Source organism: Rattus norvegicus, chromosome 12 (assembly GCF_021556685.1).
Source record: "Rattus norvegicus strain SHRSP/BbbUtx chromosome 12, alternate assembly SHRSP_T2T, whole genome shotgun sequence".
Taxonomy (NCBI): Eukaryota; Metazoa; Chordata; class Mammalia; order Rodentia; family Muridae; genus Rattus; species Rattus norvegicus.
This window is the reverse complement of record NC_141545.1, coordinates 32,113,103-32,125,384: the sequence shown is the minus strand read 5'-3', so window position 1 is coordinate 32,125,384 and position 12,282 is coordinate 32,113,103. Positions and strand designations below refer to the sequence as shown.

General features: G+C 47.1%; 1 protein-coding gene across 19 annotated transcripts in view; it reads right to left on the bottom strand.

Annotated features, from left to right (window-relative positions):
- Positions 1 to 12,282, bottom strand: part of Auts2 (activator of transcription and developmental regulator AUTS2) — a 1,090,556-nt gene that overhangs the window by 86,649 nt on the left and 991,625 nt on the right. For 15 of the 19 annotated variants that reach the window (XR_015633985.1, XR_015633986.1, XM_087578369.1 and 12 more), the window contains 1 exon segment: positions 7,232 to 7,283. Coding sequence is in view for 6 of the 19 variants with exons in the window: in XM_087578369.1 (XP_087434495.1) it covers positions 7,232 to 7,283 (52 nt within the window). In the remaining 13 variants the exon portion in view is untranslated. 19 annotated transcript variants of the gene reach the window in all.

Genomic DNA, 12,282 nt, shown 5'->3' with positions numbered 1-12,282 from the left:
GAGGGAGAAAAATAAAAAATGAACAATATTCTACCTTCTCCTTATCTGGGATTTAAGAGTCGATAAAAACAGAACTAATTTGCAGAGGCTAAAACTGGCTCTGTTTCCTGTGACAGATCAGGTCTGGACTTGACACAACCGTCTTCCTTCCTCACAGCCCAAGACACCACAAGAGGTGTAAAATGGGCTCCTTGTGTTCACATAAAGGGATATTAAATCTAAACCACATTTCCCCTCCTTAAGCTATCCCACAGTCAAAACTGCATTACTTTTAGGTGTGGAGCAACTTTAGGAGAGGGAGTTTTCTCAAGAAGCAATGTTGCCTTTTCTGTATTCAATGTTACTTTCTTTGTATTCAAACCAAGAAATCCTTTCCCTTCAAAGCTAACAAATACAGTTGACATTATTGCTATTAAACAAGTTACTAGACATTCAGTTGCTTGCAATACCTTTATTTTTCTGTTTTTTGAGACGGGACCTTGGACTGGCTTTGATCTCACTATGTAACTCATACTGCAGACTTCTGAGAGACCTATCTCAAAAAACAAAATAAAGAGCCTGTGGTATGCTGACCTGTGGCTCTGTGGGTAAAGCACTTCCCACTCAGGTCTAGCAACCTCAACTCAATGCCTCGAACCCAGGTAACAGTGGAAGTAGAGAACCAGTCTATATAGGGTTACTCTGACCTCTGTGTGTTTGCCACGGCACACCCACATGTGCTCAGAATCACACACACACACACACAGCATCCACACAGTAACAACATGAAGTGGAGAGACATTGAGGAAGACACCTGATACCATTTTAAGTCTCTATACACATGCAAGTATGTCCACACAAACACATACAGAGAGACAGAGGAATTTTCTAGTTGACTAGATTTCTTGGACTTCTGAGCCTCCTGCCCCTACCATCTCTAGAACCCTGGGATTCCAGGTGTGCACCACCACATCTGGTTGATGCAGAGCCACCCAGAGAAACCAGGGCTTCCCGTAAGCACTGCTCCCACTAAGCCACGCCCCCTCCACACCCACGCATTATATTGGGGTAACCAGTTTCTCATCTCATCATCTCCTCAGATCTCAGGCAGCCATGCTGATAAAAGCATACTGCCCGAACACTCAACAAACCTGTGTTGGTTATTTTTCTGTTGCTATGATAAAACGCCCGACCGAGGCCATTTGTAGAAGAGTTTGGGTTTCAAGTTCTAGAAGGGTGAGAGTCATCCTGGGTGGAGAGGCTGCAAGGAGTCGGCTCATCCTTTGCCACAAACTTCAGACAAGACAGCCCTAACTAGAAGTAGCACAAGGTTTTTAATCTCAAAGGCTCCCAGTGATTATTTTCTGTAACAAGGCCACACCTCTTATGCCTCCCTAAAGAGTGCCACCAACTGGAGACCAAGTAGTAAAATGGGGGTACTTCTCTCCCCTGTCCCCCATCCCAAGCCCAAGTATGTCCCTATAATCAGTAGGGGAAAGCCTTGATGAGGTCACCTCAGGGTGGGCATGCATTCTACTTGGTACACGATGTCCATGAGAATTCTCCATGGTTGGTCTCAGAGATGCAGTGGGAGTCTGTCTCGCTCATGGATGATGGTCCTCACTCCTTCACTTTCCTGAAGACAAGCTGTGTTCACCACGGGATTTGAAGCCTTCTATGCTCCCTAGATTATTCCCCATCACCACCCTCACAGATACCCTTAGTGAACCTTCCCTTCTCTTTAAACTTAGGGGAAATTCCACAGCAGGATCTAAGCCTACATTGTGGGACTGTTGTATGATGGCAAACCAAACCAAAACCAGAAACAAAACAAAATAATCTTCCAGGTATAACAGGATCGTCCCACATCCAGTTTGGAGCAGAAATTACCTTTGGCCTGGTAGTCATGGCAACGTACTGAGCAGAACAATATACAGTGCTAGCTAGGCCTTGTGGTAATTGTAAAAGAGCTGTTAATGCCCTTAGCAGAAGGAGGAGAGAAGGGTCAAAGAACCTCATCCAGGAGTTTAGCCATTACTCCTTCATCCCCTTCCCTCAGAGGCAAGGCATCATGGAAGATTCTAGAGTATATAGGAAGTGGGCTCTACAATGCAGCTTCCACAGGGCCACCATTCATGATGGGGTGGGACTTTGTAGGGACGTAGCTGCTTTGTGGGTAACATATACTCCTCATCTGTAAATAACCCCTCATCTGTGCTTTGTCAGTAAGGCCAATACACTCATTAGTTCACCAAGTGGGACTCCGGTAAAATCATCCATCACTTTGGTCAGTGGTAGGTGCCCTATCTAGTATAGTCAGACCTTTTAGTCCTGTCAACCCCAGGAGAAGTTAATAAAGCAGGGACAAAGGCGGAAAGGAGGGTGAGAAAGTCACCAGGTCAAACACACATCGCCCATCTTTTCCCTACAGTCTGCCTTGGCTTCGAGAGGAATCCTGGGAAAGGGGACTCTGAGACTAAAAGGGGTGGCTGTTCTCCTCTCCCAGCTCTGTCAGGGCCAGGCTAGTAGGAAGCTGAGCAGAATTCTCCTTCCTTGCCGTCATGGCTTCCTTCCCTCCGGTAGCTCTGCTCTACGGCCACCTAAAGGCTTTACAGAGTAGTTGTCTTGACAGGATACATGTGTGTGCGTGTGCCTACACATCTGAGGAGCTAAACTGCCAAGAAGATCTATGGGAAGTGAGAAAGGATCATAAGAAACGGAGAGATGACTCAGCGGTACATACAGCTCTTTAGAGGGCCTGAGTTTGGGTCCCAGCATGCACCTGAGGCAGGTCAAAATCACCCGTAACTAACTTTACCTACAGTTGATCTGATGCCCTCTTATGGCCTCTTTGGGCACTGCACCCACGTGCATAAACCATACACAGATAATTAAAAAGTAAATCCTTTTTAAAAAGTAATAAATATTGGCTAGACTGAATCAACTAGAAAATTCCTGTGTGTGTGTGTGTGTGTGTGTGTGTGTGTGTGTGTGTGTGTGTGTGTCCGGTGTTTGTGTGGACATACTTGCATGTGTATAGAGACTTAAAATGGTATCAGGTGTCTTCCTCAATGTCTCTCCACTTCATGTTGTTACTGTGTGGATGCTGTGTGTGTGTGTGTGCTTCTGAGCACATGTGGGTGTGCCGTGGCAAACACACAGAGGTCAGAGTAACCCTACATAGGCTGGTTCTCCATTTCCACCGTTACCTGGGTTCGAGGCATTGAGTTCAGGTTGCTAGACCTGAGTGGGAAGTGCTTTACCCACAGGGCCATCTCCCAGGCTCTTTATTTTGTTTTTTGAGATAGGTCTCCCACTTGCCTGAAGCTTGCTGGGCTGGGATCCCCAGGGATCTCCCTGCCTCTGCTTCCCTACTGCTGAGATTGTGGAGTTGGTCCACCCTATCTGGCTTTTAACAAAGGTTCTAGGGCTCCAAATTCAGGCAAGGCCAGAGCTTTACCTCCTGAGGCATCTGCCCAGCTCTTAGAAGCTCCTTTTTAAGCATAATGTGCTCCAGAAACGGGGAATTACAGGCCCTATTGTTCCCATAGCTGTACAGCTCACAACACGGGGACAATAAGTCAGTCACTCTCTCTCTCTGCTTCTGTCTCAGTGGGAAAACTAATTTTTCCTTTGGCAGATGGTAGAATCACAAAGACAGAAGGATTCATAAAATTCACATGAACATCCTGTAAACATTTAAACACATCGAGATTAGATAAGGCAACCGTGACCTTGATTAAAGTTGAGCCCTTTTTTTTTTTTTAAAGTCTACAGCGATAATCCCTCCAATTTGCAGGCTCAAACTCTATGCTTCTCTTGAAAGGCTCTCCTTTCATTGGGTATGCTGTGTATAAAAGCAAGCACACGCCACCTGATTAACTCGTTGTAAAACCGGAAATAAAAGGCATCAAAAGAAGCAACATTTTGGAACACCTATTTGGGTCTAACTCCACTCAATTGGATTGAGTCTACAACACCGGATCATTTAAATAAAAATCAATTGGAAAGTTCAGAAAACATATTCATCATACCCCTGTCTGTTCCAACCCATGCCTCTTGCCAATTAACTGTTTTATTCCAACTGGAGATGCTGGCCCAGAATGAGGTTTACTTAGGATTGAAAATTTTGACCTGCAGAGGCTAAATGGCTTGTTCAAGCTCACAAGCAGAGTGATGGACTTGAGCCACGACCCCTTGCTGTTACAGCCTGGGGCTCTGTCTCCAAGCTGATCGGGCCAACATCAAAGCTGCCAAGTCCCGAGTCCATGCCCCAATCAGCTTGTGAGTTTAGCACTGCTCTCCAACAGTGAGATTTTATGGACCAAATCTGCACACCCACCAGACCACCAGGCCCAGAGGCATAACCTTCTCCGCTAAGCCTGCCAATTCTGAGACCAGAAGATTGCAAGGCTCCTGCAAAGGAGAGGGGATGATAGGTGGTCTTGAACATCTGGCTCTGAACTGTGCCAAGGCGGGACTACCTACACTCTTGTTAAAACCGTTCAGTAAGAGATAGCCTTGAATAATTTCCCAGCCGTGTCTGTTACCTGATGTAAACTTGTCCTTTCTTGCAAAGTTTTAAAACACTGTGTATGCGCATATATGTGTGTGTGTGTATACATGCATGCATACATACATGTCTATACATGTCTATATATGTATATATGTGTGTAGACATGTATGTATGCATATTTGTATGTATTTATATTCATTATATGCATATATGTGTATACATGCATGCATACATATATGCATAGACATGTATGTATGCATATTTGCATATTTGCATGTACTTATATTCATTATATGCATATGTGTGTATACATGCATGCATACATATATGCATAGACATGTATGTATGCATATTTGCATATTATATATGTACTTATATTTGTTATATGCATATATACATATATATATATATACATATATACATAAACATATTTTATTTATATGTGGATATATAAATATATATGGATATATATGTATGGATACACACATATGCTTGCATAGAATTGACTGACTTTTAGGCAAGCACGGTTACTCTTCAGTGTAACTTGAACCTGACGTGACAGATGATGACAGCTGAAGGACCCATCAACCATATATCCAGAAAGCACTACAGCTACTTTCAGGAGTAAAGAGACACTAAAAGGCAGTGAGGCCCAGGAGTAAATGACAACAATGTTACACAGTTTTGTGGTAGTCATTTTTTTCTGATATCTAACCCTCTGAATACTAATAACCCTTAACAAAACTGTCCCGATACTGTTTCAGCTCCCCAGCACCCCTCAATCTCTCTCCAGGGAAGAGGGGCTGTGAGTGCCCGGCAGTCTACTTCTGCAACACCTGTACTTGCCCACTAATTCAGGCCCTTGTCATTCATGTTACCAACAGGAATTAGCATAAGGCATTAAGGGGAAACTCCAGGGGAGGAAAGAAAGGCCATTCTGATGGAAATCAGGGGCGAAGGAATAATCCGTCATCAACTAAAATGCTTATTTGTGTATGTTTCCCAAGCAAAGCTTAGGAGAAAAGCCTGTGTTGATTTTTAGTATACACAAAGAAACCTTAATCCTTTCAAGGCAACTGAAATCACCCCTCACTACTCTCAAGAAAAGCAGCGGAGAAGAAAGGCACCCGGTCAGGGGCATGGCTGTTCACAGCCAAATAAATGCCACACATCACTCAGTGTAAGTAAACAAAAACAAGAATGTGGGAAGTGTTGGATGGGCGACTGGGAGGGTGGGGGTGGGACGGGAGAAAGAGAGAAGAGGCAGGAAGGAGAGAGAGAAGGAGCTCTTCAGCCTGTTCTGCTCCTCAGGTCATGATTAGTGCCAACCCAGAGCCAGCTTAGAAAGGGCCACAGCAACTTAACACAAGAAAGGTGCGGTCCCAGGCAGTGGGAGGAAACTGCTTTGGGTAGGGATCTCTCCTATTACCTTTCTTTTTTTATCAAGGACACCTCCAAGGCCCACCGATTCTCTCCTCTCAATAAGAGGAGCAGAAAACAATCATAGGTTCCTACCCTTGAGGGAGTTGGGCTGCGAAGTATGCATTACGAATCTATACAAACTTCTCAGGCCATTAACAAAATATGATGAGATATAAAGCTGGAATCATATCACGCAATTAAAACGCAAGATCGTCTTCAATATGACACTAACTCTAGGAGTCCCAGCAAACTTAGAAGCAGCCGGACCTTGGAGGATAACTTGAAAGATAATGCACTATTTAAAACCAAGGTAGGTTCAAATTCAAAATAATTAGAGGGCATGAAATAACTGCACATGGAAATGGCTCACTAACCAGTAAGTAAAAAGGATACTGATTAAAAATGTTAACAATGAAATACCCTGTCGGCTGAAGTACCCTCCCAGTTCACCCCGTGGGTACTTAACTCCTGGTCCAATGCTGGTCCGGTGCTCCCACACACCCTCTGTGGAACAGAGGTTAGCACAGGCTAGCACAGCTATATTTTAGCAATCATCCTGCGAACCCCTAGGTTGGCTTCTAGAGTGGGAAGGGAAAAGGTGGGTTGATACAGTTTGTACCTTTCAGACCACACACCTTTGGAAGCCAGTGCATGGGCACTCCCCTAAATTTCACTATGTCCAAGGACACATCTGCAAAGGAAGACTCCTGAGAAACCTACCGACGGTGACTTGGTGTGAGCCTTCCCTGAAGGTACCTGGGTATCATTAGCCTCTCTTACTCTATGGGCTGAGGTTTGGAAGAGGCAAATGGAGAGATGCATTTTTAAATTCCGCCCTCTTGCTCATTTATTAACTTTACAGTGAGCCCAGAGCAGAAGAAGGCTTGCTTTATGGCTGTAAGGCTGTGAATATTAAATAGTCCGTTGGTCATTACACACACACACACACACACACACACACACACACACACACACACTATTTATAGTGCTCCGACTGCCGGGAAGTTGATAACTTAACAATCAAGACATTGTAAAACCATTCTTCTCCGTTGCAGCATCCTACTAGAAATTAACACCACCACCGGTCAATTCAGACAAGGAATCAGAAAATTCTTAAAAAAAAAAAAAAAAAAAAGAACGTTTTTCCTCCTGCACCTTAAAAAAAATCCAGATCCGGAAGTGGAGCAAAAAGCACGAAAAGGCTAAGACAAAAAGCACACACGGATTCTCCTTTTCTCTTCCTTCTTGGACAAGGACAATGAGATGCATATTTTTTTTTTAAGGCCATCCTTTAGAGTAATGAAGGCGTCTTACCTTTGTTTACAAGAACAGTGTTGAAGAGTTTCTCAGAGCTAGCATCCGAAGCCTGAAAAACAGGAAGGAAAGGGAAAGTGTTAAGACTGTCAGTAAAGACCATCAACCATAGCCTCGTCGGCTGCTATAATTTTAAATCAATTGACTATATTTTAGGGGGGAAAAAAAAATGGAAGAGTCAGTAATTTCCCCAAATCCTCCATCAGGTGGTGCTGGTTGACTGTTGGACACAGGCCTGCACTGCAGCTACATGCTGAGGAAAGGAAGGGAAAAAATCTGATTTTCAAAACGTGTCCTTATTAGACGTATTATCTGTGCAAAACATATTCCTATGAAACGGTCCGCAAGGCAATTTAGCTCATTCACAAAATGATTTTCCGATTCTGTTGACAGATCGTTATTTTTAGTTTTTAATTATTTTTTATTTTTTTTAATTTTTTGCCACCGGATTTTGTTTCCCCATTTCCTCCCACGAATCAGAAATGTGTGTGTTTTTTGACATTAGGCTTTTCCTCACCAAAGTGTCAACCAGGATATCCGGAAACGAATTTGTTTTTAAAGATGTTATTTGACGATCTTGAGGTTCAGTGTTTGTCACAGGAGGTAACCAGGGCCCAATTCGGTGTTTTAAGATGAGAGCTAACCTCCTTTCGTGCTTTTCAGGATCATGCCAGCTAGTTATTACTAAACTGGTGTGAGGGAAGGAAGGCAATAAGTCTCTTTAAACAGCAAGTCTATAAAGTCAGCTTAAATTATATACAAATGTTCTAGGGAATGAATGGTGAGCAGGTTTCGGGAATACTGAAGATTTACTGCTTCTTTCTAGGACTTAGAAAACAGGTAAAATTAAGAAAGGTCACTCTTCCCGTCTGAAGACACCTCTCGGACATGTCAATGGTCAACCAACACTCATGCTATACCTGACCCGTGGCCCTTCTGAGAAAACTCTTATCTTTCATGCTTTAACACCTAGACACATACCTTTGACAAAGCAAGGCACAGAATGTCCAATAAATAACGGGAGAAAGAAATGTGGAGAGTGGGGTAAGAGAACTTGGGCTAGCTTTAGGGGACAAAGAAGATATTCTCTGTAGTCTTTCAAGGCTACACTGACGGAGATGAAATATCTCTGTGTATAGTCGAGCGAAATGTTCCAGTTCACAAGGCCAGGTATATAAAAAGACCTAGCCTATTTTTATTATGGCTGGTTCTCATTTATTTTATTCTAATCTTCTGTCGATAGGGTGGTTCAGAGGATTAATAGGATCAAGGGCAAAAATATACAAAATAAGTATTCGATTGCATTCACTTGTGAAAACCCTTTGCTTCTGTAGGGATAATAAAACACACACAGAGCTTTCCCTGACATCATAAGTAATGCTAAACGAAATGATATTATTATAGTAGCCTTTCATAAAAAAAAAAAAGTCACAAAGAAGGTCCTGTGAAGGGTGTTCAGCCTTAAACAGTTCAAGAATATTAAGTTACAAAGCCTCTCTGATCTGCACTACACACACAGAGACTGCGAATCTGGAAAAGCACACAATGTTTCAGTGGCCCCGGAGGTGGGCGGGTGTTACTATTCCCAAATATTAATGAGATTTCTATGCTTGTAAGTCTTGCAAGTCTAAAACTTGGCCATCCGAAGAGTTTTTATCATTCTTAAAATGATGTGAAATGCTCTTAGGATCGTCATTAGCGAGCCACGATTTCAAAACTAAAACAGAGTTAATATTTTTGGAGAAACAAACAAACAACAACAACAACAAAAAACTACACACATGCACAGGAGAGCAATATCCTGTATCTTCTATTATTTTACTCAACTAAAATAACTGTTGAAAAATTTGGGATTTTCTATTATGATGAATCTAATGGCCAAAGGAAATAGGTTTAAAAAAAAAATTACTGCTCTTCCAAAACAGCAAAAACAGAGAGGGGGAAGCAACTGGTTAGGGTTGCGGTGTTTTGTTTTGTTTTTTTGTCCTAGGTATGGGAGCCAGAACAGGATTAGGCTGTAGGTGGCAGCCCCTGTGATTCTAGCACCTTTGGGAGGACCACTAGGCTCTGAGTATGCTCTCAAGTAGATAATGAAGTGACCCTGAGAACCTGATGATCCTGTGACCAACGGTTGTCAAGGAAATATGTCTGACGGAGATTCAAGACGCTTGGAGCAATGCCTTCTAATGGAAGCTTTTCGAATCCTAGTGTTTTAACTGCCTCCTGTGCCTTGGTTACAGTAAGGGGGTGTCTCAAAAAGGCCTCCTTTGAAAAGGCAAAACCACCGAAGGTACATGTGTCTCGGTGCTCTGGTTTTAAGGGAGGATGGTGGGGGGAGAAGGTCCCTCATTCTTCCATCTGGCCTCATAGGCCACTTTCATCCAAATTTTTCGAGTGAGTCTCCCAGGCAAAGTCCTGATAGGTGCAAATTCCATGTAGCTGCTTCGACGGTCCTCAAGTAACTTTCCTTCGCTCAACACTTTGAAAAATCATTCGTACAGGGTGGGCGTGATGGCTTGGCAGGTAAATGGGTTTGTTGCCCAGCACGACAACCTCAGTTCGATTCCCCCCACCCCCCCACCCCGCCCTGTACTCACTTAAAGGTGGAGGGAGATAACGGATTCCTGCAAGCTGTCCTCTGACCTCATATACCCTCCACATACACACGTATTTTTTTTTAAAATCGTTAGTCCATATCGCTGGGCTCCTTAATCGTGAGGACATTTCCATTTCGTTACTTTTAGAAGAAAATAAAATTGCATTTCTCTCTATAACCTGGATCATTTCCCTAATTTTTTTTTTTAAATTAGCAACGACGGCTGCAGGTACGGTGGATCTAAGGCACATTGGTGCCTTCCCTCTTCTCTTTAGCCGCGCAGAATTTCCTATCAGTTGCCATTTCGTTTCCTCACCTGGATTGCCTTTGATGAGTTTTATACACTTAGAGGCACAATCTAGAATTCCCAGACAAACATGCTCTTTGAGACATTTTACGGCAGGGTGGGTACTATTTGCTTTTTATATCAATACTTTTTATGGTCTAGAAGCCGTAGCTGGCGTGTAAAGAAAAGTTAAGCAGACTGGCTAATGAAGAAAACGAACAAAAATAAAGAAATAAAAAAAAAAATCCCCGTGCACATGTGTGGGTCCCAGATGTCTGGGGCTGTACCCCCGTATCCCCTTAAAACTCAATTCGCCGAGGTAGCTCTCCAAAGCGGCACCCGCAGGAAGAGGGTGCAAAGACAATCCTCTTGGAAACTTAAGCCCGGGTGAGTTCTCGCACCAGCTAGCTCTCCTTTGCTTCCCCGGGCTCCGCGTGCGCACAAGCCGGAGGGCGGGGACCGGAGCTCAACCCAAGGACAGTGACCCATAAGCAGGCAGCACCGCTCCAGGGAACCCATCCTAGCCCAAGCGGGTGCGGGCATTTCCAGCCTAGGAGCCTATTGGATCTCCCCTGGGGGCTTTGGGTCCACTCCTAGAGGTGGGATCGCCTCTGTTGGCTAGGGCCGCCCCGGGTAGGTGCTCACAGCCGGTGAGCCGAGCCCAGCCGGCTCAGGGAGCTAGGAAAGTACAAAGGGGAGCGGGGGAGGGGTGGGGGAGGAAGGCCGGGCCCGCCAGACGCCAGCAGCCCGCCTACATTACCACCCTGGCCCGGCTGCGGCCGCAACAAAAGACCCCTCGACCCCTGCCTCCTCCCCCGCAACCGCGGACGGCGGGCAATCGAGTCGCCCCCCCCACCCCCAACGGGGGGGGGGGGGGGCAACGTTACCTGGTCGCAAGGGGTTCGGTGGTCTTGTCAACCCCAAGTTCATGGTTTGAGTCCTCCGCTGGGTTCCCTCCGGGTAGATCACCACGCACCACCGGGAGAGAGCAACCAAAACCCAAGGCAGAGAAAACGCCCAACTCCAGCCGGCCCGGCTAGGTCCGCAAGTCTGTGTGTTTTGCTAATTCCTCTCCAAAGTCTCAAAGCCGAGGCACGCGAACCAAATCCGAACCGGAGCCGCAACGGCAGCAGAGCCAGCAGCAGCAGAAGCAGCACCCAGCTCCTCCACCGCAGCCGGGAGTCAGCGCCGCGCGCGCACATCCAACGCAGCCAAGTCCCGGGCGGGTGGCGGGGAGATGGGGAGGGGGCCCGGCCCGCGCGCTCTCCTGGTTGCTCCTGCGGGGCGCGCGGGGAACCGGCTGGCATAAACCAGGGGCTCAACTTCGTGCGCCCTGGGGACCTGGCAGGGCTGAAGAGCAGCGGCCCGGGAGCCGCTGCCGCGGCGCGCGGAGCTAAGAACGAGGCGGCTGCGGCGGCGACAGGACAAAGGAGACCATGTGCGGAGGGAGGGAGGAGGGAGAGGGAGGAGGAGGAGGAGGGCGTACGGCGGCAGAGGCGAAAGCAGCTCCCCGGCGGCCGCCTCGGGCTCCCCAACAGCGGGTGCCGCCTGTACGGCACTGCCGCGGGCTGATCTGATGGGTCCTGGGCCCGCCGCGGCGTGGCACCGACACGCTCCGGGAGTCGCGATCTGCCGCGGGTGTCGCCCGCCTGCGGTGCGGAAAGCTGAGGTTGAAGCTGCTACGGGGCGCGCGGGACTAGCTCCGCTCCGGCCTGCCTCTCCCGCCTGTTCCTGGCTCAAGTGAACTCCATCGGCGGCGCGCCGCCAGCGCCACCGGCTACCCGGGGCTGGATCGTGGCAGGGAAAGAGGTCCCTGGTGTTGACGCGGGGACACCCCTTTCTCCCACCCTTGCTCTCGCGCTCTGGACTTCGCTCTCCGGACTATACGGAGCGCGCCTTACTCCCGGCTCTCGGAGCGGGACTTCTCGGCGCGCCCAGCCGGAGCCGCCAGCCGGTGCCACCGCCCCTCCTCCGTCCCGCCCCACGCGCCCCGCCCCTCGCCACCCCTCCTCTCCGCCCTGGCGCCCGGTCGGCCCAGCGGGGGCGCAGTCCCTGGGTGCAACACTGACAGCTGTGGCTCCCACTACTCCCGCCTCCGGTAGCGGACGGGCCCCTGGTCCCCATGGCGCCTTTCTCCCTGCCTGCAGGAACCGCGATGCTCCTGTCCCC